Genomic DNA, 27268 nt, shown 5'->3' with positions numbered 1-27268 from the left:
TGTTTTGCAGTATTGCTTTAGTGCCTTGTTGCATACAAGATGGACGTTTTGGAATATTTGTATTTCGTTGTTTTTCACTCTGTCATTTAGGTCATTATTGATGAGCCATCCCGGCGCAGTTTCCTTCCTGTCCTGCAACTCAGTTTCCTTCCTGTCCTGCAGCTCAGTTCAGAAGGATGACAGTATCTCTGATGTGTTTGGGGTGGTTTAATGCATAATTATTAACTTGTCCAGGCTTAGAGACATAGACATGTAATCAGCACTACATACAGCAGCTTGTTTAGGATTATGCTGTGCTGGAGGTTCAATTAACGTTTTATATTAAAATATTACCAAACAAAACACTTTAAAATCATTTAATACAGCCTTTTCAGTGGAAACACGAGAAGATTCAATTACATCCTGTTTAGAACGTGTTGATGTCCTGTAAATTAGTACAACTATCGTAATGGTTAAATGAGTACAACCATCGTAATGGTTAAATGAGTACAACCATCGTAATGGTTAAATGAGTACAACTATCGTAATGGTTAAATTAGTACAACTATCGTAATGGTTAAATGAGTACAACCATCGTAATGGTTAAATGAGTACAACCATCGTAATGGTTAAATGAGTACAACCATCGTAATGGTTAAATTAGTACAACTATCTTAATGGTTAAATGAATACAACTATCTTAATGCTGTTTATATAAGTTGAATTCAGAAGTAATTTGTTCTACAATGTTCAAGTTTAGCACTTTAATAAACTAGCTTTGATTTCCAGTAAAAGTGATGTCCATTATTCAGTCTGAATATAGAATATTAATTATGGATTCAACATCTCGTCGCCATTAACCTCTCCTTTTTATAAATTGGGGAATAACTAAGAAAAAAAAAAAAGTGAAATATTTCATTTTATTCAAAAGATAATGTGGATAAAAAGCATGTCTGTTTCAGACCAGAGAAGAAGAAGAGTAGCTACTGAACTACCTCTACCACACTCTAGTGGTCACCTAGAGTAACTGCATACGATTAGAAGCTGACCATTTCTTGCCTCTTGGAAAAATGGGTCAAGATGTGATATTGAAAATGACTTGGTAAGAGCATGACGCTTGCACTGCCAGGGTTATGGGTTCGATTCGCACGGGGAGGACCAGTACGAAAAAGTATCCACTCACTACTGTAAGTCGTTCTGGATGAAAGCACCTTTTAAATGATTAAAATATAAAAATGTGAAGAACACTTTGCCAAAGTAAGTTTATTACCAGTTAGCTAGGTTTGTTACAGGAAAACAGTGGGTTCAATATCTTCATGGAATGAAATACTTCAGTAGAATGATGCCATCACTTTGAAGCTATTAATACCCATATGATAAACGTCCAATAGTATGGGTACACCTCTAACGTAGGGAGTTGTAGTCCAGTAGCTGCCTAACTAATACCTGGACATTGTAGTCCAGTAAGCAACCATTCCAGCAGTGGACATAAGGCTTGTAGGTAATGAAGTCCAGGTGATGTTTAGTCGTCTCCTCCACACAGAGACAGCATGGCCTTCTGGTAATCCCCTTTAGTATGCTCCTGGACACGAGAGACAGGGGCATTTTTAATCATTTATTATTGCAGCGCTAGGGGTGTATTATTGCAGCGTAGCGCTAGGGGTGTATTAATGTAGCGTAGCGCTAGGGGTGTATTATTGCAGCGTAGCGCTAGGGGTGTATTAATGCAGCGTAGCGCTAGGGGTGTATTAATGCAGCGTAGCGCTAGGGGTGTATTAATGCAGCGTAGCGCTAGGGGTGTATTAATGCAGCGTAGCGCTAGGGGTGTATTAATGCAGCGTAGCGCTAGGGGTGTATTAATGCAGCGTAGCGCTAGGGGTGTATTAATGCAGCGTAGCGCTAGGGGTGTATTAATGCAGCGTAGCGCTAGGGGTGTATTAATGCAGCGTAGCGCTAGGGGTGTATTAATGCAGCGTAGCGCTAGGGGTGTATTAATGCAGCGTAGCGCTAGGGGTGTATTAATGCAGCGTAGCGCTAGGGGTGTATTAATGCAGCGTAGCGCTAGGGGTGTATTAATGCAGCGTAGCGCTAGGGGTGTATTAATGCAGCGTAGCGCTAGGGGTGTATTAATGCAGCGTAGCGCTAGGGGTGTATTAATGCAGCGCAGCGCTAGGGGTGTATTAATGCAGCGCAGCGCTAGGGGTGTATTAATGCAGCGCTAGGGGTGTATTATTGCAGCGCTAGGGTGTATTATTGCAGCGCTAGGGTGTATTATTGCAGCGCTAGGGTGTATTATTGCAGCGCTAGGGTGTATTATTGCAGCGCTAGGGTGTATTATTGCAGCGCTAGGGTGTATTATTGCAGCGCTAGGGTGTATTATTGCAGCGCTAGGGTGTATTATTGCAGCGCTAGGGTGTATTATTGTAGCGCTAGGGTGTATTATTGTAGCGCTAGGGTGTATTATTGTAGCGCTAGGGTGTATTATTGTAGCGCTAGGGTGTATTATTGTAGCGCTAGGGTGTATTATTGTAGCGCTAGGGTGTATTATTGTAGCGCTAGGGTGTATTATTGTAGCGCTAGGGTGTATTATTGTAGCGCTAGGGTGTATTATTGTAGCGCTAGGGTGTATTATTGTAGCGCTAGGGTGTATTATTGGTAGCGCTAGGGTGTATTATTGTAGCGCTAGGGTGTATTATTGTAGCGGCGCTAGGGTGTATTATTGTAGCGTAGCGCTAGGGTGTATTATTGTAGCGTAGCGCTAGGGTGTATTATTGTAGCGTAGCGCTAGGGTGTATTATTGTAGCGTAGCGCTAGGGTGTATTATTGTAGCGTAGCGCTAGGGTGTATTATTGTAGCGTAGCGCTAGGGTGTATTATTGTAGCGTAGCGCTAGGGTGTATTATTGTAGCGTAGCGCTAGGGTGTATTATTGTAGCGTAGCGCTAGGGTGTATTATTGTAGCGTAGCGCTAGGGTGTATTATTGTAGCGTAGCGCTAGGGTGTATTATTGTAGCGTAGCGCTAGGGTGTATTATTGTAGCGTAGCGCTAGGGTGTATTATTGTAGCGTAGCGCTAGGGTGTATTATTGTAGCGTAGCGCTAGGGTGTATTATTGTAGCGTAGCGCTAGGGTGTATTATTGTAGCGTAGCGCTAGGGTGTATTATTGGAGTGTATGGAGGTGTGTTATTATAATGTTACTCACAGAGATGGTCTGGAACAGAGACTTGCCGGTCTGACTCTTGAACTCTGTTCTGATCTTCATGAGGTCAACTTCACAACGAGACACCATGATCCTCGTCACCACCTTCTCCTTCGCACTTTTACCCTGCAGATTATACATCATATTATCACCACCTTCTCCATAGCGCCTTTGCTCTGCAGCAGGACTACCAGTACTCTGCACAGAGGAGAGGAGAGACAGTAAGCAGGCTAGTAGTAGGACTACCAGTACTCTGCACAGAGGAGAGACAGTAAGCAGGCTAGTAGTAGGACTACCAGTACTCTGCACAGAGGAGAGGAGAGACAGTAAGCAGGCTAGTAGTAGGACTACCAGTACTCTGCACAGAGGAGAGACAGTAAGCAGGCTAGTAGCAGGACTACCAGTACTCTGCACAGAGGAGAGACAGTAAGCAGGCTAGTAGTAGGACTACCAGTACTCTGCACAGAGGAGAGACAGTAAGCAGGCTAGTAGTAGGACTACCAGTACTCTGCACAGAGGAGAGACAGTAAGCAGGCTAGTAGCAGGACTACCAGTACTCTGCACAGAGGAGAGGAGAGACAGTAAGCAGGCTAGTAGTAGGACTACCAGTACTCTGCACAGAGGAGAGACAGTAAGCAGGCTAGTAGTAGGACTACCAGTACTCTGCACAGAGGAGAGACAGTAAGCAGGCTAGTAGTAGGACTACCAGTACTCTGCACAGAGGAGAGACAGTAAGCAGGCTAGTAGTAGGACTACCAGTACTCTGCACAGAGAGACAGTAAGCAGGCTAGTAGTAGGACTACCAGTACTCGGCACAGAGGAGAGACAGTAAGCAGGCTAGTAGTAGGACTACCAGTACTCTGCACAGAGGAGAGACAGTAAGCAGGCTAGTAGTAGGACTACCAGTACTCTGCACAGAGGAGAGGAGAGACAGTAAGCAGGCTAGTAGTAGGACTACCAGTACTCTGCACAGAGAGACAGTAAGCAGGCTAGTAGTAGGACTACCAGTACTCTGCACAGAGAGACAGTAAGCAGGCTAGTAGTAGGACTACCAGTACTCTGCACAGAGGAGAGACAGTAAGCAGGCTAGTAGTAGGACTACCAGTACTCTGCACAGAGGAGAGGAGAGACAGTAAGCAGGCTAGTAGTAGGACTACCAGTACTCTGCACAGAGGAGAGGAGAGACAGTAAGCAGGCTAGTAGTAGGACTACCAGTACTCTGCACAGAGGAGAGACAGTAAGCAGGCTAGTAGCAGGACTACCAGTACTCTGCACAGAGGAGAGGAGAGACAGTAAGCAGGCTAGTAGTAGGACTACCAGTACTCTGCACAGAGGAGAGGAGAGACAGTAAGCAGGCTAGTAGTAGGACTACCAGTACTCTGCACAGAGGAGAGACAGTAAGCAGGCTAGTAGTAGGACTACCAGTACTCTGCACAGAGGAGAGACAGTAAGCAGGCTAGTAGTAGGACTACCAGTACTCTGCACAGAGGAGAGACAGTAAGCAGGCTAGTAGCAGGACTACCAGTACTCTGCACAGAGAGACAGTAAGCAGGCTAGTAGTAGGACTACCAGTACTCTGCACAGAGAGACAGTAAGCAGGCTAGTAGTAGGACTACCAGTACTCTGCACAGAGAGACAGTAAGCAGGCTAGTAGTAGGACTACCAGTACTCTGCACAGAGAGACAGTAAGCAGGCTAGTAGCAGGACTACCAGTACTCTGCACAGAGGAGAGACAGTAAGCAGGCTAGTAGTAGGACTACCAGTACTCTGCACAGAGAGACAGTAAGCAGGCTAGTAGTAGGACTACCAGTACTCTGCACAGAGAGACAGTAAGCAGGCTAGTAGTAGGACTACCAGTACTCTGCACAGAGGAGAGACAGTAAGCAGGCTAGTAGTAGGACTACCAGTACTCTGCACAGAGAGACAGTAAGCAGGCTAGTAGTAGGACTACCAGTACTCTGCACAGAGGAGAGACAGTAAGCAGGCTAGTAGTAGGACTACCAGTACTCTGCACAGAGGAGAGGAGAGACAGTAAGCAGGCTAGTAGTAGGACTACCAGTACTCTGCACAGATGAGAGGAGAGACAGTAAGCAGGCTAGTAGCAGGACTACCAGTACTCTGCACAGAGGAGAGACAGTAAGCAGGCTAGTAGTAGGACTACCAGTACTCTGCACAGAGGAGAGACAGTAAGCAGGCTAGTAGTAGGACTACCAGTACTCTGCACAGAGAGACAGTAAGCAGGCTAGTAGCAGGACTACCAGTACTCTGCACAGATGAGAGGAGAGACAGTAAGCAGGCTAGTAGTAGGACTACCAGTACTCTGCACAGAGGAGAGACAGTAAGCAGGCTAGTAGTAGGACTACCAGTACTCTGCACAGAGGAGAGACAGTAAGCAGGCTAGTAGTAGGACTACCAGTACTCTGCACAGAGGAGAGACAGTAAGCAGGCTAGTAGTAGGACTACCAGTACTCTGCACAGAGGAGAGGAGAGACAGTAAGCAGGCTAGTAGTAGGACTACCAGTACTCTGCACAGAGGAGAGACAGTAAGCAGGCTAGTAGTAGGACTACCAGTACTCTGCACAGAGGAGAGGAGAGACAGTAAGCAGGCTAGTAGTAGGACTACCAGTACTCTGCACAGAGAGACAGTAAGCAGGCTAGTAGTAGGACTACCAGTACTCTGCACAGAGGAGAGGAGAGACAGTAAGCAGGCTAGTAGTAGGACTACCAGTACTCTGCACAGAGAGACAGTAAGCAGGCTAGTAGTAGGACTACCAGTACTCTGCACAGAGGAGAGGAGAGACAGTAAGCAGGCTAGTAGTAGGACTACCAGTACTCTGCACAGAGAGACAGTAAGCAGGCTAGTAGCAGGACTACCAGTACTCTGCACAGATGAGAGGAGAGACAGTAAGCAGGCTAGTAGCAGGACTACCAGTACTCTGCACAGAGGAGAGACAGTAAGCAGGCTAGTAGTAGGACTACCAGTACTCTGCACAGAGGAGAGGAGAGACAGTAAGCAGGCTAGTAGTAGGACTACCAGTACTCTGCACAGAGGAGAGGAGAGACAGTAAGCAGGCTAGTAGTAGGACTACCAGTACTCTGCACAGAGGAGAGACAGTAAGCAGGCTAGTAGTAGGACTACCAGTACTCTGCACAGAGGAGAGGAGAGACAGTAAGCAGGCTAGTAGTAGGACTACCAGTACTCTGCACAGAGGAGAGGAGAGACAGTAAGCAGGCTAGTAGTAGGACTACCAGTACTCTGCACAGAGAGACAGTAAGCAGGCTAGTAGTAGGACTACCAGTACTCTGCACAGAGGAGAGGAGAGACAGTAAGCAGGCTAGTAGTAGGACTACCAGTACTCTGCACAGAGGAGAGACAGTAAGCAGGCTAGTAGTAGGACTACCAGTACTCTGCACAGAGGAGAGACAGTAAGCAGGCTAGTAGTAGGACTACCAGTACTCTGCACAGATGAGAGGAGAGACAGTAAGCAGGCTAGTAGTAGGACTACCAGTACTCTGCACAGAGGAGAGACAGTAAGCAGGCTAGTAGTAGGACTACCAGTACTCTGCACAGATGAGAGGAGAGACAGTAAGCAGGCTAGTAGTAGGACTACCAGTACTCTGCACAGAGAGACAGTAAGCAGGCTAGTAGCAGGACTACCAGTACTCTGCACAGAGGAGAGACAGTAAGCAGGCTAGTAGTAGGACTACCAGTACTCTGCACAGAGGAGAGACAGTAAGCAGGCTAGTAGTAGGACTACCAGTACTCTGCACAGAGAGAGACAGTAAGCAGGCTAGTAGTAGGACTACCAGTACTCTGCACAGAGGAGAGGAGAGACAGTAAGCAGGCTAGTAGTAGGACTACCAGTACTCTGCACAGAGGAGAGGAGAGACAGTAAGCAGGCTAGTAGTAGGACTACCAGTACTCTGCACAGAGGAGAGGAGAGACAGTAAGCAGGCTAGTAGTAGGACTACCAGTACTCTGCACAGAGGAGAGACAGTAAGCAGGCTAGTAGTAGGACTACCAGTACTCTGCACAGAGGAGAGACAGTAAGCAGGCTAGTAGTAGGACTACCAGTACTCTGCACAGAGGAGAGACAGTAAGCAGGCTAGTAGTAGGACTACCAGTACTCTGCACAGAGGAGAGGAGAGACAGTAAGCAGGCTAGTAGTAGGACTACCAGTACTCTGCACAGAGGAGAGACAGTAAGCAGGCTAGTAGTAGGACTACCAGTACTCTGCACAGAGGAGAGACAGTAAGCAGGCTAGTAGTAGGACTACCAGTACTCTGCACAGAGGAGAGGAGAGACAGTAAGCAGGCTAGTAGTAGGACTACCAGTACTCTGCACAGAGGAGAGACAGTAAGCAGGCTAGTAGTAGGACTACCAGTACTCTGCACAGAGGAGAGGAGAGACAGTAAGCAGGCTAGTAGCAGGACTACCAGTACTCTGCACAGAGGAGAGACAGTAAGCAGGCTAGTAGTAGGACTACCAGTACTCTGCACAGAGGAGAGACAGTAAGCAGGCTAGTAGTAGGACTACCAGTACTCTGCACAGAGGAGAGGAGAGACAGTAAGCAGGCTAGTAGTAGGACTACCAGTACTCTGCACAGAGAGACAGTAAGCAGGCTAGTAGTAGGACTACCAGTACTCTGCACAGATGAGAGGAGAGACAGTAAGCAGGCTAGTAGCAGGACTACCAGTACTCTGCACAGAGGAGAGACAGTAAGCAGGCTAGTAGTAGGACTACCAGTACTCTGCACAGAGGAGAGACAGTAAGCAGGCTAGTAGCAGGACTACCAGTACTCTGCACAGAGGAGAGGAGAGACAGTAAGCAGGCTAGTAGTAGGACTACCAGTACTCTGCACAGAGGAGAGACAGTAAGCAGGCTAGTAGCAGGACTACCAGTACTCTGCACAGAGGAGAGGAGAGACAGTAAGCAGGCTAGTAGTAGGACTACCAGTACTCTGCACAGAGGAGAGACAGTAAGCAGGCCTACCAGTACTCTGCACAGAGGAGAGGAGAGACAGTAAGCAGGCTAGTAGCAGGACTACCAGTACTCTGCACAGAGGAGAGGAGAGACAGTAAGCAGGCTAGTAGTAGGACTACCAGTACTCTGCACAGAGAGACAGTAAGCAGGCTAGTAGCAGGACTACCAGTACTCTGCACAGAGGAGAGGAGAGACAGTAAGCAGGCTAGTAGTAGGACTACCAGTACTCTGCACAGAGAGACAGTAAGCAGGCTAGTAGTAGGACTACCAGTACTCTGCACAGAGGAGAGACAGTAAGCAGGCTAGTAGTAGGACTACCAGTACTCTGCACAGAGGAGAGACAGTAAGCAGGCTAGTAGTAGGACTACCAGTACTCTGCACAGAGGAGAGGAGAGACAGTAAGCAGGCTAGTAGTAGGACTACCAGTACTCTGCACAGAGGAGAGACAGTAAGCAGGCTAGTAGTAGGACTACCAGTACTCTGCACAGAGGAGAGGAGAGACAGTAAGCAGGCTAGTAGTAGGACTACCAGTACTCTGCACAGAGGAGAGACAGTAAGCAGGCTAGTAGTAGGACTACCAGTACTCTGCACAGAGGAGAGGAGAGACAGTAAGCAGGCTAGTAGTAGGACTACCAGTACTCTGCACAGAGAGACAGTAAGCAGGCTAGTAGTAGGACTACCAGTACTCTGCACAGAGAGACAGTAAGCAGGCTAGTAGTAGGACTACCAGTACTCTGCACAGAGGAGAGGAGAGACAGTAAGCAGGCTAGTAGTAGGACTACCAGTACTCTGCACAGAGAGACAGTAAGCAGGCTAGTAGTAGGACTACCAGTACTCTGCACAGTAAATCTGAATTTCTCAACACTATATGATGCAACATGGTGTAAACTGATGCCATCTACAGTATTCCTTGTACTGTTTACTATTTGGAAGTCCCCAAATTAAACTAGTCAAAGAACCAGGAATAAATAAATATATATTAGTTACCTTCATTGCCTCTGCAAGTCTGCTGGCGAAGTACAGCGGCTTGTTCTCAAAACACTCGACTGGAACACAGAGACAGAGGAAGTCAGAACCTGCTAATTAGTAAGGAACTCCCCACCTGGCTATCCAGGTCTTAATTGAAAGGAAAAACCTAAAACCCGCAGAGACTCGGCACCCCGTAGAATGAGTTTGACCACCCTGGTTTAAAGGTAATGACTTACCGAGTGTAAGGAAGGACTTCTCCAGGTCTCCCTTCACCTCCTTCCTGATGCTCTCCTGCATGTCGTATGGACTGTAACTCTTGTACCTGTCAAACACTGGAGTAGACAACACACATTCAGACCGTCTTATACCCGTCATACCCGTCTTATACCTGCCAAACACCTCGGGACGACAGGGACCCGTTAACATCCAGAGACAGAACATAAATTCAGTTCATGTAGCTGGTATATGCTTATAGTCTCTGTTAGTCTATCAGGTATGTCCCTTTCTGCAGGTCTTAGTCTGTCAGGTATGTCCCGTCTGTCTGGTATACCGCCATCGATAAAAGACAGTATGGTGCAGCCGTCTTCATCGACCTGGCCAAGGTATTCGACTCTGTCAATCACAGCATTCTTATCGGCAGACTCAACAGCCTTCGTTTCTCAAATGACTGCCTCGCCTGGTTCACCAACTACTTCTCTGACAGAGTTCAGTGTGTCAAATCGGAGGGCCTGTTGTCCGGACCTCTGGCAGTCTCTATGGGGGTGCCACAGGGTTCAATTCTCGGGCCGACTCTCTTCTCTGTATACATCAATGATGTTGCTCTTGCTGCTGGTGAATCTCTGATCCAACTCTACGCAGACGACACCATTCTGTATACTTCTGGCCCTTCTTTGGACACTGTTAACTAACCTCCAAACGAGCTTCAATGCCATACAACTCTCCTTCCGTGGCCTCCAACTGCTCTTAAATGCAAGTAAAACTAAATTCATGCTCTTCAACCGATCGCTGCCCGCACCTGCCCGCCCGTCCAGCATCACTACTCTGGACGGTTCTGACAACAACAAATACCTAGGTGTCTGGTTAGACTGTAAACTCTCCTTCCAGACTCACATTAAGCATCTCCAATCCAAAGTTAAATCTAGAATCGGCTTCCTATTTCACAACAAAGCATCCTTCACTCATACTGCCAAACATACCCTCGTAAAACTGACCATCCTACCAATCCTTGACTTCGGTGATGTCATTTACAAAATAGCCTCCAACACTCTACTCAGCAAATTGGATGCAGTCTATCACAGTGCCATCCATTTTGTCACCAAAGCCCCATATACTACCCACCACTGACCTGTACGCTCTCGTTGGCTGGCCCTCGCTACATATTCGTCTCCAGACCCACTGGCTCCAGGTCATCTATAAGTCTCTGCTAGGTAAAGCTCCGCCTTATCTCAGCTCTCTGGTCACCATAGCAACACCGACCTGTAGCATGCGCTCCAGCAGGTATATCTCACTGGTCATCCCCAAAGCCAACACCTCATTTGGCCGCCTTTCCTTCCAGTTCTCTGCTGCTAATGACTGGAACGAATTGCAAAAATCACTGAAGTTGGAGACTTATATCTCCCTCACTAACTTTAACCGTCAGCTGTCAGAGCAGCTTACCGATCACTGCAGCTGTACACAGTCCATCTATAAACAGCCCATCCAACCAACTACCTACCTCATCCCCATATTGTTTTAGTTTTTCTGCTCTTTTGCACACCAGTATCACTACATGCCCACCATCATCTGCTCATCTATCACTCCAGTGTTCATTTGCTAAATTGTAATTACTTCACTACTATGGCCTATTTATTGCCTTACATCCTCACACCATTTGCACACACTGTATATAGACTTTCTTTTTTATATATTGTGTTATTGACTGTACGTTTTGTTTACTCCATGTGTAACTCTGTGTTGTTGTTTGTGTCGAACTGCTTTGCTTTATCTTGGCCAGGTCGCAGTTGTAAATGAGAACTTGTTCTCAACTGGCCTACCTGGTTAAATAAAGGACTTGTTCTCAACTAGCCTAACCTGGTTAAATAAAGGACTTGTTCTCTACTAGCCTACCTGGTTAAATAAAGGACTTGTTCTCAACTAGCCTAACCTGGTTAAATAAAGGACTTGTTCTCAACTGGCCTACCTGGTTAAATAAAGGACCGCCCGGCCACCTGGTGGCCTGTCTCAACTAGCCTACCTGGTTAAATAAAGGACTTGTTCTCAACTAGCCTACCTGGTTAAATAAAGGACTTGTTCTCAACTAGCCTACCTGGTTAAATAAAGGACTTGTTCTCAACTAGCCTACCTGGTTAAATAAAGGCTGCCAACGGCCACCTGGAAAAGGTGAATAAATAAATAAATCTGTGGTCTCTGTTAATCTGTCAGGTATGTACCTTTCTGCAGGTGGGGAACACTCCTCTCCGACATGATGGAGATCCAGGTGGCCACATCCGTTCCTTTCCTCTTCACTCCAGCATCATACAGGGCCTGGAGACGACATTATATACCACATTACTACATACAGGGCCTGGAGACGACATTACTATAAACCTGTATGGTATATAATACATTACTATAAACCTGTATGGTATATAATACATTACTATAAACCTGTATGGTATATAATACATTACTATAAACCTGTATGGTATATAATACATTACTATAAACCTGTATGGTATATAATACATTACTATAAACCTGTATGGTATATAATACATTACTATAAACCTGTATGGTATATAATACATTACTATAAACCTGTATGGTATATAATACATTACTGTAAACCTGTATGGTATATAATACATTACTATAAACCTGTATGGTATATAATACATTACTATAAACCTGTATGGTATATAATACATTACTATAAACCTGTATGGTATATAATACATTACTGTAAACCTGTATGGTATATAATACATTACTATAAACCTGTATGGTATATAATACATTACTATAAACCTGTATGGTATATAATACATTACTGTAAACCTGTATGGTATATAATACATTACTATAAACCTGTATGGTATATAATACATTACTATAAACCTGTATGGTATAATACTACACACCATCATTAAACTCTGTGGTAGTGAACCTTACTCAGCTTTTCAAACAGCTGGGTTTATTCATGTATAGATCTGGTTGATGTATCCATGGTGACAGACTACTAAACAGGACAGTACATTGTTCTTACTCTGGCATCTTCATCGATCTTCTCATAGTCCACCACGCTGGAGGGTTCTGCCCTCTTGGCCTGTCGACAGATAAGATTACAACAGGATCAAAGGTCAACTCAATAACAGACAAATCACTGCAGGCATACCTGCACCAGGAATAGTTGGGTTTAGTTAGGGTCAGGGATGGAAGTGAAGGTTTTTAATCCACTGGCCCGCCGGGCTAGTCGACTTTAATTTGTTTTAGCCCTGGTCCAAAAACCTGTGTCATGTGATATTGTAAAAGACAGTTTCTCTAGCCAGCAGGTTATTCCGGCACATTTTTTCTACTAGCCTGGTCTAAAAAGTACTAGCCTCGGGCTAGCTTCATTTCCATTCCGGGTTAGGGTCGTACCTGCACCAGGGCCACTTGGGGCCGTACCTGCACCAGGGCCACTTGGGGCCGTACCTGCACCAGGGTCGTACCTGCACCAGGGCCACTTGGGGCCGTACCTGCACCAGGGTCGTACCTGCACCAGGGCCACTTGGGGCCGTACCTGCACCAGGGCCACTTGGGGCCGTACCTGCACCAGGGCCACTTGGGGCCGTACCTGCACCAGGGTCGTACCTGCACCAGGGCCACTTGGGGCCGTACCTGCACCAGGGCCACTTGGGGCCGTACCTGCACCAGGGCCACTTGGGGCCGTACCTGCACCAGGGCCACTTGGGGCCGTACCTGCACCAGGGCCACTTGGGGCCGTACCTGCACCAGGGCCACTTGGGGCCGTACCTGCACCAGGGCCGTACCTGCACCAGGGCCAGCAGCAGACTCCTGAAGTCTCCCGAGGTGTCTCCAGCCACATCCTTCTCCAGATCTTTCTTGAACACTGAGGAGATCGATCAGAAACATTTATACTACAAATGACAACATGATACATTCAGCCACATCATTTTCCCCCACAGGCCTAAAACTCAGTGGTCTAATGATGTAATGTTGTACTAGGTAGACAGACACAGAGAGAATTATAAACATCATATTATAAATGTAGCTCTGTGGATTGAGACTCACGTTCCTTGTAGACTGTCTTAATCTCAGACAGTTCTGAGGAGCTGCGAGAACAGACAATCTCTATCAGAACCTCCTCGTCTGTTCCTAGACCCTGCAGATACACAGGCATGTTGCATTAGCGTAACATTGTACTTTAAGGTTAGGATTATATTGTAAAATGTCTGTTTCATCTCGTGGCTTTTATCCCTCCCAACTGCACTGTAGACATACTACCAGGAGAGAGCAGTACACAACACTACACAGCTATCACATTATAATGGAGTGTGTTACTGTAGACAAACTACCAGGAGAGAGCAGTACACAACACTACACAGCTATCACATTATAATGGAGTGTGTTACTGTAGACATACTACCAGGAGAGAGCAGTACACAACACTACACAGCTATCACATTATAATGGAGTGTGTTACTGTAGACATACTACCAGGAGAGAGCAGTACACAACACTACACAGCTATCACATTATAATGGAGTGTGTTACTGTAGACATACTACCAGGAGAGGGCAGTACACAACACTACACAGCTATCACATTATAATGGAGTGTGTTACTGTAGACAAACTACCAGGAGAGAGCAGTACACAACACTACACAGCTATCACATTATAATGGAGTGTGTTACTGTAGACAAACTACCAGGAGAGAGCAGTACACAACACTACACAGCTATCACATTATAATGGAGTGTGTTACTGTAGACAAACTACCAGGAGAGAGCAGTACACAACACTACACAGCTATCACATTATAATGGAGTGTGTTACTGTAGACAAACTACCAGGAGAGAGCAGTACACAACACTACACAGCTATCACATTATAATGGAGTGTGTTACTGTAGACAAACTACCAGGAGAGAGCAGTACACAACACTACACAGCTATCACATTATAATGGAGTGTGTTACTGTAGACAAACTACCAGGAGAGAGCAGTACACAACACTACACAGCTATCACATTATAATGGAGTGTGTTACTGTAGACAAACTACCAGGAGAGAGCAGTACACAACACTACACAGCTATCACATTATAATGGAGTGTGTTACTGTAGACATACTACCAGGAGAGAGCAGTACACAACACTACACAGCTATCACATTATAATGGAGTGTGTTACTGTAGACAAACTACCAGGAGAGAGCAGTACACAACACTACACAGCTATCACATTATAATGGAGTGTGTTACTGTAGACAAACTACCAGGAGAGAGCAGTACACAACACTACACAGCTATCACATTATAATGGAGTGTGTTACTGTAGACACACTACCAGGAGAGAGCAGTACACAACACTACACAGCTATCACATTATAATGGAGTGTGTTACTGTAGACAAACTACCAGGAGAGAGCAGTACACAACACTACACAGCTATCACATTATAATGGAGTGTGTTACTGTAGACAAACTACCAGGAGAGGGCAGTACAGGTTTGGGGGATTGAAGGAGACTTGTCTCGTACCTTAATGGATCCTTTGATCTCGGAGGCGTCGTACTGAGCTGTACTCTTCATCAGACCTAAGATCACAGTCTCCAACGGCCCAGATAGAGCAGCCTTCAGGGCTGTCACCAGATCCTACAGGAGAGAAACATAGAGCACGTTACTTAGAGACAGGCCGTGTTCCAGTCAGAGTAACAGACCAGACAGGCCGTGTTCCAGTCAGAGTAACAGACCAGACAGGCCGTGTTCCAGTCAGAGTAACAGACCAGACAGGCCGTGTTCCAGTCAGAGTAACAGACCAGACAGGCCGTGTTCCAGTCAGAGTAACAGACCAGACAGGCCGTGTTCCTTTCAGAGTAACAGACCAGACAGGCCGTGTTCCAGTCAGAGTAACAGACCAGACAGGCCGTGTTCCAGTCAGAGTAACAGAGCAGACAGGCCGTGTTCCAGTCAGAGTAACAGACAGGCCGTGTTCCAGTCAGAGTAACAGACAGGCCGTGTTCCAGTCAGAGTAACAGACAGGCCGTGTTCCAGTCAGAGTAACAGACCAGACAGGCCGTGTTCCAGTCAGAGTAACAGACCAGACAGGCCGTGTTCCAGTCAGAGTAACAGAGCAGACAGGCCGTGTTCCAGTCAGAGTAACAGAGCAGACAGGCCGTGTTCCAGTCAGAGTAACAGAGCAGACAGGCCGTGTTCCAGTCAGAGTAACAGACAGGCCGTGTTCCAGTCAGAGTAACAGACAGGCCGTGTTCCAGTCAGAGTAACAGACAGGCCGTGTTCCAGTCAGAGTAACAGACAGGCCGTGTTCCAGTCAGAGTAACAGACCAGACAGGCCGTGTTCCAGTCAGAGTAACAGACCAGACAGGCCGTGTTCCAGTCAGAGTAACAGACCAGACAGGCCGTGTTCCAGTCAGAGTAACAGACCAGACAGGCCGTGTTCCAGTCAGAGTAACAGACAGGCCGTGTTCCAGTCAGAGTAACAGACAGGCCGTGTTCCAGTCAGAGTAACAGACAGGCCGTGTTCCAGTCAGAGTAACAGACAGGCCGTGTTCCAGTCAGAGTAACAGACCAGACAGGCCGTGTTCCAGTCAGAGTAACAGACCAGACAGGCCGTGTTCCAGTCAGAGTAACAGACCAGACAGGCCGTGTTCCAGTCAGAGTAACAGAGCAGACAGGCCGTGTTCCAGTCAGAGTAACAGAGCAGACAGGCCGTGTTCCAGTCAGAGTAACAGACCAGACAGGCCGTGTTCCAGTCAGAGTAACAGACCAGACAGGCCGTGTTCCAGTCAGAGTAACAGACCAGACAGGCCGTGTTCCAGTCAGAGTAACAGACCAGACAGGCCGTGTTCCAGTCAGAGTAACAGACCAGACAGGCCGTGTTCCAGTCAGAGTAACAGACCAGACAGGCCGTGTTCCAGTCAGAGTAACAGAGCAGACAGGCCGTGTTCCAGTCAGAGTAACAGACCAGACAGGCCGTGTTCCAGTCAGAGTAACAGACCAGACAGGCCGTGTTCCAGTCAGAGTAACAGACCAGACAGGCCGTGTTCCAGTCAGAGTAACAGACCAGACAGGCCGTGTTCCAGTCAGAGTAACAGACCAGACAGGCCGTGTTCCAGTCAGAGTAACAGAACAAAACAGACAACCCTCACAGGTGTCATGACGTTAGATCAGTGAAGGGTCATCTTATTGGTTGAGCCAGTTGACCCTAGTTTATCTTATTGGTTGACTTGTCCTCCTGTACCTTCTTGGCTCTCCTCTCATAAGCGAAAGCGACCTCTCTCCTCTGGCTGTAGGTCCTCTTGGTCAGAACAGCGATGATGGTCGCTTCGTCCACTCCTGAGGTGAAATCCCAGATATACATAACATCAGATCATTCAGGAATAAGTGGACATTGTTCATTGAATAAAATGATCAGTAAATCTGAATGACGAGAAACTCTTTAGTGGTTAGGCATTAATGATAGTGAACTGGCTATCCGTTATACCAGTCTGGAGGGAACTAGCTTGTCTGGATGTAACTCTGTCTGCCACTAACTGGTATTATGAGGCTGCTGCTATTACTGAGGCATTGCCTTGGGAACATTCCCAGTTCAGACAGGAAACTGACTCATAAATACCACAGACTGTTACCACATGGATACCTTTTACCCAGCCAGAGCCTCCAACCCAGCCTAACCCAGCCAGAGCCCCTAACCCAGCCAGAGCCCCTAACCCAGCCAGAGCCCCTAACCCAGCCAGAGCCCCTAACCCAGCCAGAGCCCCTAACCCAGCCAGAGCCCCTAACCCAGCCAGAGCCCCTAACCCAGCCAGAGCCCCTAACCCAGCCAGAGCCCCTAACCCAGCCAGAGCCCCTAACCCAGCCAGAGCCTCTAACCCAGCCAGAGCCTCTAACCCAGCCAGAGCCCCTAACCCAGCCAGAGCCCCTAACCCAGCCAGAGCCCCTAACCCAGCCAGAGCCTCTAACCCAGCCAGAGCCTCTAACCCAGCCAGAGCCTCTAACCCAGCCAGAGCCTCTAACCCAGCCAGAGCCTCTAACCCAGCCCCCCTAACCCAGCCAGAACATTCATCATATGCCTCTCTTACCCTTGGTCTTGATAGCAGTCTCTATTCTGGCAGCATCTTTGTCTGGATCGAAGTCAATCGCAGGAACAACAGTTGGGTATTTGGGCTCACAGGACTGTAATATATAATAGTTTACATTAATATAGTTTAATATTAATATATAGTTTAATATTAGGGACGACAGTCAAGTATTTGGGCTCAAAGGAGATTCAGAAAACATAAGAGTATTGATGGTCACTGTTACTAATAGCAGGAAGAGTACTGCAGAATCATTTTCTACTGGAGTTTAACACCAACATTGAAACATCAATACTACTTACCCCCATATTAAGAGACAGTTGTCCCAGGAACTCAGATACCAGCGCCATGTTGAGTCCTGTACAGGGGGAGATGAGAAGTGTTGATCGTTTTAGAGACAGTTCTCCTGCTGACAACCGTGTAGGGAAATGTCCTGATCACCACCACTGGGAGTTGGGTAACTCACCAGACCATTCCAAAGATCTTATTGGTTCACCAGACCATTCCAAAGATCTTATTGGTTCACCAGACCATTCCAAAGATCTTATTGGTTCACCAGACCATTCCAAAGATCTTATTGGTTCACCAGACCATTCCAAAGATCTTATTGGTTCACCAGACCATTCCAAAGATCTTATTGGTTCACCAGACCATTCCAAAGATCTTATTGGTTCTCTCAGGAGATGATTACATTCCTCTACTCACTGCAGCGTCTCTCTGAACCAATCATCTCTCTGTCGATATCTAAAGGCACCAAGTCCTCTGTCTGTTTATCAAAATGACTAACTAGATGAAAGTCTGTCAACTATTATACATCCAGCCAAGACACACCCTGATGAAACACCAGCTAGCACAGAGAACTAACCTCAACCCCTACACCCTAACCCCTACACCCTAACCCCTACTACTACACCCTGATGAAACACCAGCTAGCACAGAGAACTAACCTCAACCCCTACACCCTAACCCCTACACCCTAACCCCTACTACTACACCCTGATGAAACACCAGCTAGCACAGAGAACTAACCTCAACCCCTACACCCTAACCCCTACACCCTAACCCCTACTACTACACCCTGATGAAACACCAGCTAGCACAGAGAACTAACCTCAACCCCTACACCCTAACCCCTACACCCTAACCCCTACACCCTAACCCCTACTACTACACCCTAACCCCTACACCCTAACCCCTACTACCACACCCTAACCCCTACTACTACACCCTGATGAAACACCAGCTAGCACAGAGAACTAACCTCAACCCCTACACCCTAACCCCTACACCCTAACCCCTACTACTACACCCTGATGAAACACCAGCTAGCACAGAGAACTAACCTAAACACCTACAACCTAAACACTAATGACTACCACACCCTAACCCCTACTACCACACCCTAACCCCTACACCCTAACCCCTACTACCACACCCTAACCCCTACACCCTAACCCCTACACCCTACTACCACAGCCTAACCCCTACACCCTAATCCCTACTACCACACCCTAACCCCTACACCCTAACCCCTACTACCACACCCTAACCCCTACTACTACACCCTGATGAAACACCAGCTAGCACAGAGAACTAACCTCAACCCCTACACCCTAACCCCTACACCCTAACCCCTACTACTACACCCTGATGAAACACCAGCTAGCACAGAGAACTAACCTAAACACCTACAACCTAAACACTAATGACTACCACACCCTAACCCCTACTACCACACCCTAACCCCTACACCCTAACCCCTACTACCACACCCTGAAGCTAGCAGCAGAGCCTCTGTCTCACGGAGGTAAGGCTGAATCACTGCCTTCCCAGGACTGCTCACACCCTAACCCCTACACCCTAACCCCTACTACCACACCCTGAAGTTAGCAGCAGAGCCTCTGTCTCAGGGAGGTATGGCTGAATCACTGCCTTCCCAGGACTGCTCACACCCTAACCCCTACACCCTAACCCCTACTACCACACCCTGAAGTTAGCAGCAGAGCCTCTGTCTCAGGGAGGTAAGGCTGAATTACTGCCTTCCCAGGACTGCTCACACAGAGAAAAAGACTACATTCTGAACATACATATATTCTCCTGGGCATGAAGATAATAGAAACAGATACAATGCATGACAACACTGTGAATCTAACTTGGGTTTTAGTCCCCTACAAGCAAAAAACTCACAGAGCTAGTTTTGGTATGATAGAAATCCTTCCAAGAGCTAGATGAAGCCAATTGTTGGATAGCATTTATTGTAATGAATATATAAAAGGAATTGTCAGTTTACCTGACTGTGCTGAAGAGAGCTGTGGTGCTGTAAAATAGTCCTGGCTATGTGGCTTGGAATGGGTGTGGTGCTTAAATACCACAGGGAGGTTCTGCATGTCGCTCTAGGACCTATAATAAAGCTCTGTGCTCAGTCTCCACCCCTGAGTCCAGAACAAAAGGACATATACATGCCTTAAGGTACAACACACAAGCATTTTAACTACTTTGTAGATATAAAACAGACTAATCATTATATCAGTCCAAAATATCAAATTCACAGTTTATGCTACAAAATCAACTTTATAGGAATTAAAAAAAAAAAAAAAACACAAAAAAACGTTATATTTCACTCATAAATAGAGTAAGGCATTGGTGGCAGAATAGATGGATGTAGTTCAATGCGTTATTGTTATAATTCACCAATACGTTTCTTAGTAGTCCAAGTATTTCTATTAATATTAATTACAGCTGACCTGGTCCGTTTCTTTCAATTACTCCATATTTTGGACAAAAACGGACGAATGTAACTAAGGCTGGGAATGTCAGTACAATGAAAACTATGAAGGGAAATTATCACAAGTCATCCGTAGCATGGCTAATAGGCTAGTTTATGTATTTAACTGAAACCACGGAGCCTAACGTTAACCAGCTAACTAACCACTGGGAGCGGATCGGTGGACGACTTCCCCATATCGGTTTCCGGTGGCTACGACTACAGATACAGGGGCTATGCTGAACTTTAATATATCTCTTCGTTGTTAATGAAATGTATTTTGTATAGATCAAATGGGAGGGCAGGCACGTCCCCATACAGATATCAAAACGAGGGTTAACACCAATGAGGTATATAAACACTGTATTGCCGAGGTTATTGAGAGGGTTTGAAAGCCTGGTCATATTAGCACTTCCTGGTAGGAGCAGTCCTCCACAGGAATGAATCCAATTCAATTTAAAGTCATTGTTTCAAGGACAAATTTACGTATTTCATTATGTTCTTGTTGTAGTGGGCTCAGTAACATTAGTACTCTACAAAAAAATACTTTAATTTAAAAGTATGTATTAAAGTGTCTAATAGAATAAAGGTGTCAAAAACGAATGTAGACATTAATAAATGCATTTCTATAGCTTCCTAAATATGTTTTACATTTGAGGAGGAGAGTCAAGATGGAGTCATGGTGGCTTCAATACAACAGAGGGGGAGAGCCAAGATGGAGTCACGTTGGCTAAAACACAATGGTGGGGGAGAGCCAAGATGGAGTCACTTTGGCTAAAACACAATGGTGGGGGAGAGCCAAGATGGAGTCATGGTGGCTTCAATACAACAGAGGGGGAGAGCCAAGATGGAGTCATGGTGGCTTCAATACAACGGAGGGGGAGAGCCAAGATGGAGTCATGGTGGCTTCAACACAATGGTGGGGGAGAGCCAAGATGGAGTCACGTTGGCTAAAACACAATGGTGGGGGAGAGCCAAGATGGAGTCACGGTGGCTTCAACACAATGGTGGGGGAGAGCCAAGATGGAGTCCCGGTGGCTTCAACATAATGGTGGGGGAGAGCCAAGATGGAGTCCCGGTGGCTTCAACACAATGGTGGGGGAGAGCCAAGATGGAGTCACGGTGGCTTCAATACAATGGTGGGGGAGAGCCAAGATGGAGTCACGTTGGCTAAAACACAATGGTGGGGGAGAGCCAAGATGGAGTCACGTTGGCTAAAACACAATGGTGGGGGAGAGCCAAGATGGAGTCACGGTGGCTTCAATACAATGGTGGGGGAGAGCCAAGATGGAGGCACGGTGGCTTCAATACAATGGTGGGGGAGAGCCAAGATGGAGTCACGTTGGCTAAAACACAATGGTGGGGGACAGCCAAGATGGAGTCACGTTGGCTAAAACACAATGGTGGGGGAGAGCCAAGATGGAGTGTCGTGGAAAATTGTCTTAAGAACATAATACTCTTACAAGAACTTGTGAATTCAATATAGACTTTAATACAGAGTAGCAAAGCCCAGCCCTTCCATGGAAGGACGCTATTACACACGTAACAGAGCTGAGCCCTTCCATGGAAGGACGCTATTACACACGTAACAGAGCTGAGCCCTTCCATGGAAGGACGCTATTACACACGTAACAGAGCTGAGCCCTTCCATGGAAGGACGCTATTACACACGTAACAGAGCCCCTCCATGGAAGGACCCTATTCCACACGTAACAGAGCCCCTCCATGGAAGGACGCTATTACACACGCAACAGGGCCGAGCCCTTCCATGGAAGGACGCTATTCCACACGTAACAGAGCTGATCCCCTCCATGAAAAAGACTAAATTCTCATATTACAGAGTCCTGCCTTTATATGATTCTGTCTCTGCATAACGTATAGAGTCCCCTCCCTCTATATGAAAATATCTTCCCTTGACCGTTCTTTACCATTATCTCTCCATATCAGCTGCTGCTTGATAACGCCCACATCCGACAGCTGTATAGGTTATAATGCTAGCCTCCTCATATGGTTTCTCTGTACTTCTTTGTCCGGCTATCTTGAGTATTTGGGCCCTTTCTGCATAACTCAGGTCTGGTTGTCAGGTCGCTATGCCTCCCACCGTGGCCTGTTGCTCTATCAGAACCAGATGTCTTCTTCTCCCCCTATAGCCAAAATATTTATGTTCTTTCCCCTTCAACACAAATGCTTATCTCCCACAGGAGTCACGTTAGCTAAAACACAATGGAGGGGGAGAGCCAAGATGGAGTCACGGTGGCTTCAATACAACGGTGGGGGAGAGCCAAGATGGAGTCATGGTGGCTTCAATACAACGGAGGGGGAGAGCCAAGATGGAGTCATGGTGGCTAAAACACAATGGTAGAGGAGTACCAAGATGGAGTCACGGAGGCTTCAATACAGTGCCCCCTTCAGTCATCCAGGGTTTATACATATCATTAGTTGGGACCAGCATGCATTGGCAGGCGAGCTGCAGAAGGGCGAGCAGGCTACTATTCCCCATCGTTTATCAGTGCAATCTTGACGGCCAACTACAAGCTAAAACAAGTTTGAGAGGGTTTATCTAATGTTCCTTCGTTAGATTTTAGCTCATCTTGCTCCGGTTAGCATTAGTTGTTTATCTTGTTGTTGTTGTTGATGTGTATAACAGAGAGAGAGAGAGAGAGTCTACCTTTTCATGGTTATTGATGTGTATAACTGAGAGAGAGAGTCTACCTTTTCATGGTTATTGATGTGTATAACTGAGAGAGAGAGAGAGAGTCTACCTTTTCATGGTTATTGATGTGTATAACTGAGAGAGAGAGAGAGAGTCTACCTTTTCATGGTTATTGATGTGTATAACTGAGGGAGAGAGAGAGAGTCTACCTTTTCATGGTTATTGATGTGTATAACTGAGAGAGAGAGTCTACCTTTTCATGGTTATTGATGTGTATAACTGAGAGAGAGAGTCTACCTTTTCATGGTTATTGATGTGTATAACTGAGAGAGAGAGTCTACCTTTTCATGGTTATTGATGTGTATAACTGAGAGAGAGAGTCTACCTTTTCATGGTTATTGATGTGTATAACTGAGAGAGAGAATCTACCTTTTCATGGTTGTTGATGTGTATAACTGAGGGAGAATCTACCTTTTCATGGTTATTGATGTGTATAACTGAGAGAGAGAATCTACCTTTTCATGGTTATTGATGTGTATAACTGAGAGAGAGAGTCTGCCTTAGAGAGAGAGAGTCTACCTTTTCATGGTTATTGATGTGTATAACTGAGAGAGAGAGAGTCTACCTTTTCATGGTTATTGATGTGTATAACTGAGAGAGAGAGAGTCTACCTTTTCATGGTTATTGATGTGTATAACAGAGAGAGAGAGTCTACCTTTTCATGGTTATTGATGTGTATAACTGAGAGAGAGAGTCTACCTTTTCATGGTTGTTTGATCAATAGGACTATAAAGTTCCCAAATGTAAGAGGACCTCTGTGGTATATTTTTTATTTAACTAGGCAAGTCAGTTAAGAACAAATTCTTATTTACAATGACGGCCTAGGAACAGGCAGAACGACAGATTTTTACCTTGTCAGCTCAGGGATTTGATCCAGCAACCTTTTGGTTACTGGCCCAACGCTCTAACCACTAGGCTACCTGCTGGTTACTGGCCCAACGCTCTAACCACTAGGCTACCTGCTGGTTACTGGCCCAACGCTCTAACCACTAGTCTACCTGCTGGTTACTGGCCCAACGCTCTAACCACTAGGCTACCTGCTGGTTACTGGCCCAACGCTCTAACCACTAGGCTACCTGCTGGTTACTGGCCCAACGCTCTAACCACTAGGCTACCTGCTGGTTACTGGCCCAACGCTCTAACCACTAGGCTACCTGCTGGTTACTGGCCCAACGCTCTAACCACTAGGCTACCTGCTGGTTACTGGCCCAACGCTCTAACCACTAGGCTACCTGCTGGTTACTGGCCCAGCGCTCTAACCACTAGGCTACCTGCTGGTTACTGGCCCAACGCTCTAACCACTAGGCTACCTGCTGGTTACTGGCCCAACGCTCTAACCACTAGGCTACCTGCTGGTTACTGGCCCAGCGCTCTAACCACTAGGCTACCTGCTGGTTACTGGCCCAGCGCTCTAACCACTAGACTACCTGCTGGTTACTGACCGAACGCTCTAACCACTAGGCTACCTGCTGGTTACTGGCCCAGCGCTCTAACCACTAGGCTACCTGCTGGTTACTGGCCCAACGCTCTAACCACTAGGCTACCTGCTGGTTACTGGCCCAACGCTCTAACCACTAGGCTACCTGCTGGTTACTGGCCCAACGCTCTCACCACTAGACTACCTGCTGGTTACTGGCCCAGCGCTCTAACCACTAGGCTACCTGCTGGTTACTGGCCCAACGCTCTCACCACTAGGCTACCTGCTGGTTACTGGCCCAACGCTCTCACCACTAGGCTACCTGCTGGTTACTGGCCCAACGCTCTCACCACTAGGCTACCTGCTGGTTACTGGCCCAACGCTCTAACCACTAGGCTACCTGCTAGTTACTGACCCAACGCTCTAACCACTAGGCTACCTGCTGGTTACTAGTCCAACGCTCTAACCACTAGGCTACCTGCTGGTTACTGGCCCAACGCTCTAACCACTAGGCTACCTGCTGGTTACTGGCCCAACGCTCTCACCACTAGGCTACCTGCTGGTTACTGGCCCAGCGCTCTAACCACTAGGCTACCTGCTGGTTACTGGCCCAGCGCTCTAACCACTAGGCTACCTGCTGGTTACTGGCCCAACGCTCTAACCACTAGGCTACCTGCTGGTTACTGGCCCAGCGCTCTAACCACTAGGCTACCTGCTGGTTACTGGCCCAGCGCTCTAACCACTAGGCTACCTGCTGGTTACTGGCCCAACGCTCTCACCACTAGGCTACCTGCTGGTTACTGGCCCAGCGCTCTAACCACTAGGCTACCTGCTGGTTACTGACCCAACGCTCTAACCACTAGGCTACCTGCTGGTTACTGGCCCAGCGCTCTAACCACTAGGCTACCTGCTGGTTACTGACCCAACGCTCTCACCACTAGGCTACCTGCTGGTTACTGGCCCAGCGCTCTAACCACTAGGCTACCTGCTGGTTACTGGCCCAACCCTCTAACCACTAGGCTACCTGCTGGTTACTGGCCCAGCGCTCTCACCACTAGGCTACCTGCTGGTTACTGGCCCAACGCTCTAACCACTAGGCTACCTGCTGGTTACTGGCCCAGCGCTCTAACCACTAGGCTACCTGCTGGTTACTGGCCCAACGCTCTAACCACTAGGCTACCTGCTGGTTACTGGCCCAGCGCTCTAACCACTAGGCTACCTGCTGGTTACTGGCCCAACGCTCTAACCACTAGGCTACCTGCTGGTTACTGGCCCAGCGCTCTAACCACTAGGCTACCTGCTGGTTACTGGCCCAACGCTCTAACCACTAGGCTACCTGCTGGTTACTGGCCCAACGCTCTAACCACTAGTCTACCTGCTGGTTACTGGCCCAACGCTCTAACCACTAGGCTACCTGCTGGTTACTGGCCCAACGCTCTAACCACTAGGCTACCTGCTGGTTACTGGCCCAGCGCTCTAACCACTAGGCTACCTGCCGCCCTAAACAATATTTGCAGTAAACCGTTCAGGTGTATTTTGTGGCTTATGGCGAATGCATTCTAATGATCTAAAGCCATGCTGTTGCTACTGATGGCAGGTCCTACTGCCTGTAAACACACAGTCCAGTTCATAGTGAATGATGGCAGGTCCTACTGCCTGTAAACACACAGTCCAGTTCATAGTGAATGATGACAGGTCCTACTGCCTGTAAACACACAGTCCAGTTCATAGTGAATGATGACAGGTCCTACTGCTGTAAACACACAGTCCAGTTCATAGTGAATGATGGCAGGTCCTACTGCCTGTTAATGAAACAGTCCAGTTCATAGTGAATGATGACAGGTCCTACTGTAAACACACAGTCCAGTTCATAGTGAATGATGACAGGTCCTACTGTAAACACACAGTCCAGTTCATAGTGAATGATGACAGGTCCTACTGTAAACACACAGTCCAGTCCATAGTGAATGATGACAGGTCCTACTGTAAACACACAGTCCAGTTCATAGTGAATGATGGCAGGACCTACTGCCTGTAAACACACAGTCCAGTTCATAGTGAATGATGACAGGTCCTACTGCCTGTAAACACACAGTCCAGTTCATAGTGAATGATGGCAGGTCCTACTGCCTGTAAACACACAGTCCAGTTCATAGTGAATGATGACAGGTCCTACTGTAAACACACAGTCCAGTTCATAGTGAATGATGACAGGTCCTACTGTAAACACACAGTCCAGTTCATAGTGAATGATGGCAGGTCCTACTGCCTGTAAACACACAGTCCAGTTCATAGTGAATGATGGCAGGTCCTACTGTAAACACACAGTCCAGTTCATAGTGAATGATGACAGGTCCTACTGTAAACACACAGTCCAGTTCATAGTGAATGATGGCAGGTCCTACTGTAAACACACAGTCCAGTTCATAGTGAATGATGACAGGTCCTACTGTAAACACACAGTCCAGTTCATAGTGAATGATGGCAGGTCCTACTGCCTGTAAACACACAGTCCAGTTCATAGTGAATGATGACAGGTCCTACTGTAAACACACAGTCCAGTTCATAGTGAATGATGACAGGTCCTACTGCCTGTAAACACACAGTCCAGTTCATAGTGAATGATGACAGGTCCTACTGTAAACACACAGTCCAGTTCATAGTGAATGATGACAGGTCCTACTGCCTGTAAACACACAGTCCAGTTCATAGTGAATGATGACAGGTCCTACTGCCTGTAAACACACAGTCCAGTTCATAGTGAATGATGACAGGTCATACTGTAAACACACAGTCCAGTTCATAGTGAATGATGGCAGGTCCTACTGCCTGTAAACACACAGTCCAGTCCATAGTGAATGATGGCAGGTCCTACTGCCTGTAAACACACAGTCCAGTTCATAGTGAATGATGGCAGGTCCTACTGCCTGTAAACACACGTCCAG

At 47.0% G+C, this 27268-nt stretch overlaps 1 protein-coding gene and 1 long non-coding RNA gene across 2 annotated transcripts in view; one reads left to right on the top strand and one right to left on the bottom strand.

Moving 5' to 3' along the window:
• The window catches only part of LOC145858677 (uncharacterized), a 215904-nt gene that overhangs the window by 77034 nt on the left and 111602 nt on the right, over positions 1 to 27268 (top strand). The gene's annotated exons all lie outside the window — the stretch shown is intronic.
• LOC106561857 (annexin A2) lies at positions 1228 to 19861 on the bottom strand. Its single transcript, XM_045688594.1, has 13 exons — positions 19720 to 19861; positions 17732 to 17787; positions 17433 to 17526; positions 16592 to 16686; positions 14872 to 14985; positions 13402 to 13492; positions 13140 to 13219; positions 12374 to 12433; positions 11559 to 11652; positions 9366 to 9461; positions 9148 to 9206; positions 3180 to 3302; positions 1228 to 1561 (listed from the first exon to the last, which is right to left on the bottom strand). Exons 1-13 carry the CDS (start codon positions 19814 to 19816, stop codon positions 1502 to 1504), a joined length of 1119 nt encoding a protein of 372 aa, XP_045544550.1. The 5' UTR covers positions 19817 to 19861; the 3' UTR covers positions 1228 to 1501.

Source organism: Salmo salar, chromosome 10 (assembly GCF_965601325.2).
Source record: "Salmo salar chromosome 10, fSalSal1, whole genome shotgun sequence".
Lineage (NCBI taxonomy): Eukaryota > Metazoa > Chordata > Actinopteri > Salmoniformes > Salmonidae > Salmo > Salmo salar.
This window is presented reverse-complemented; position numbering and strand designations above follow the sequence as displayed.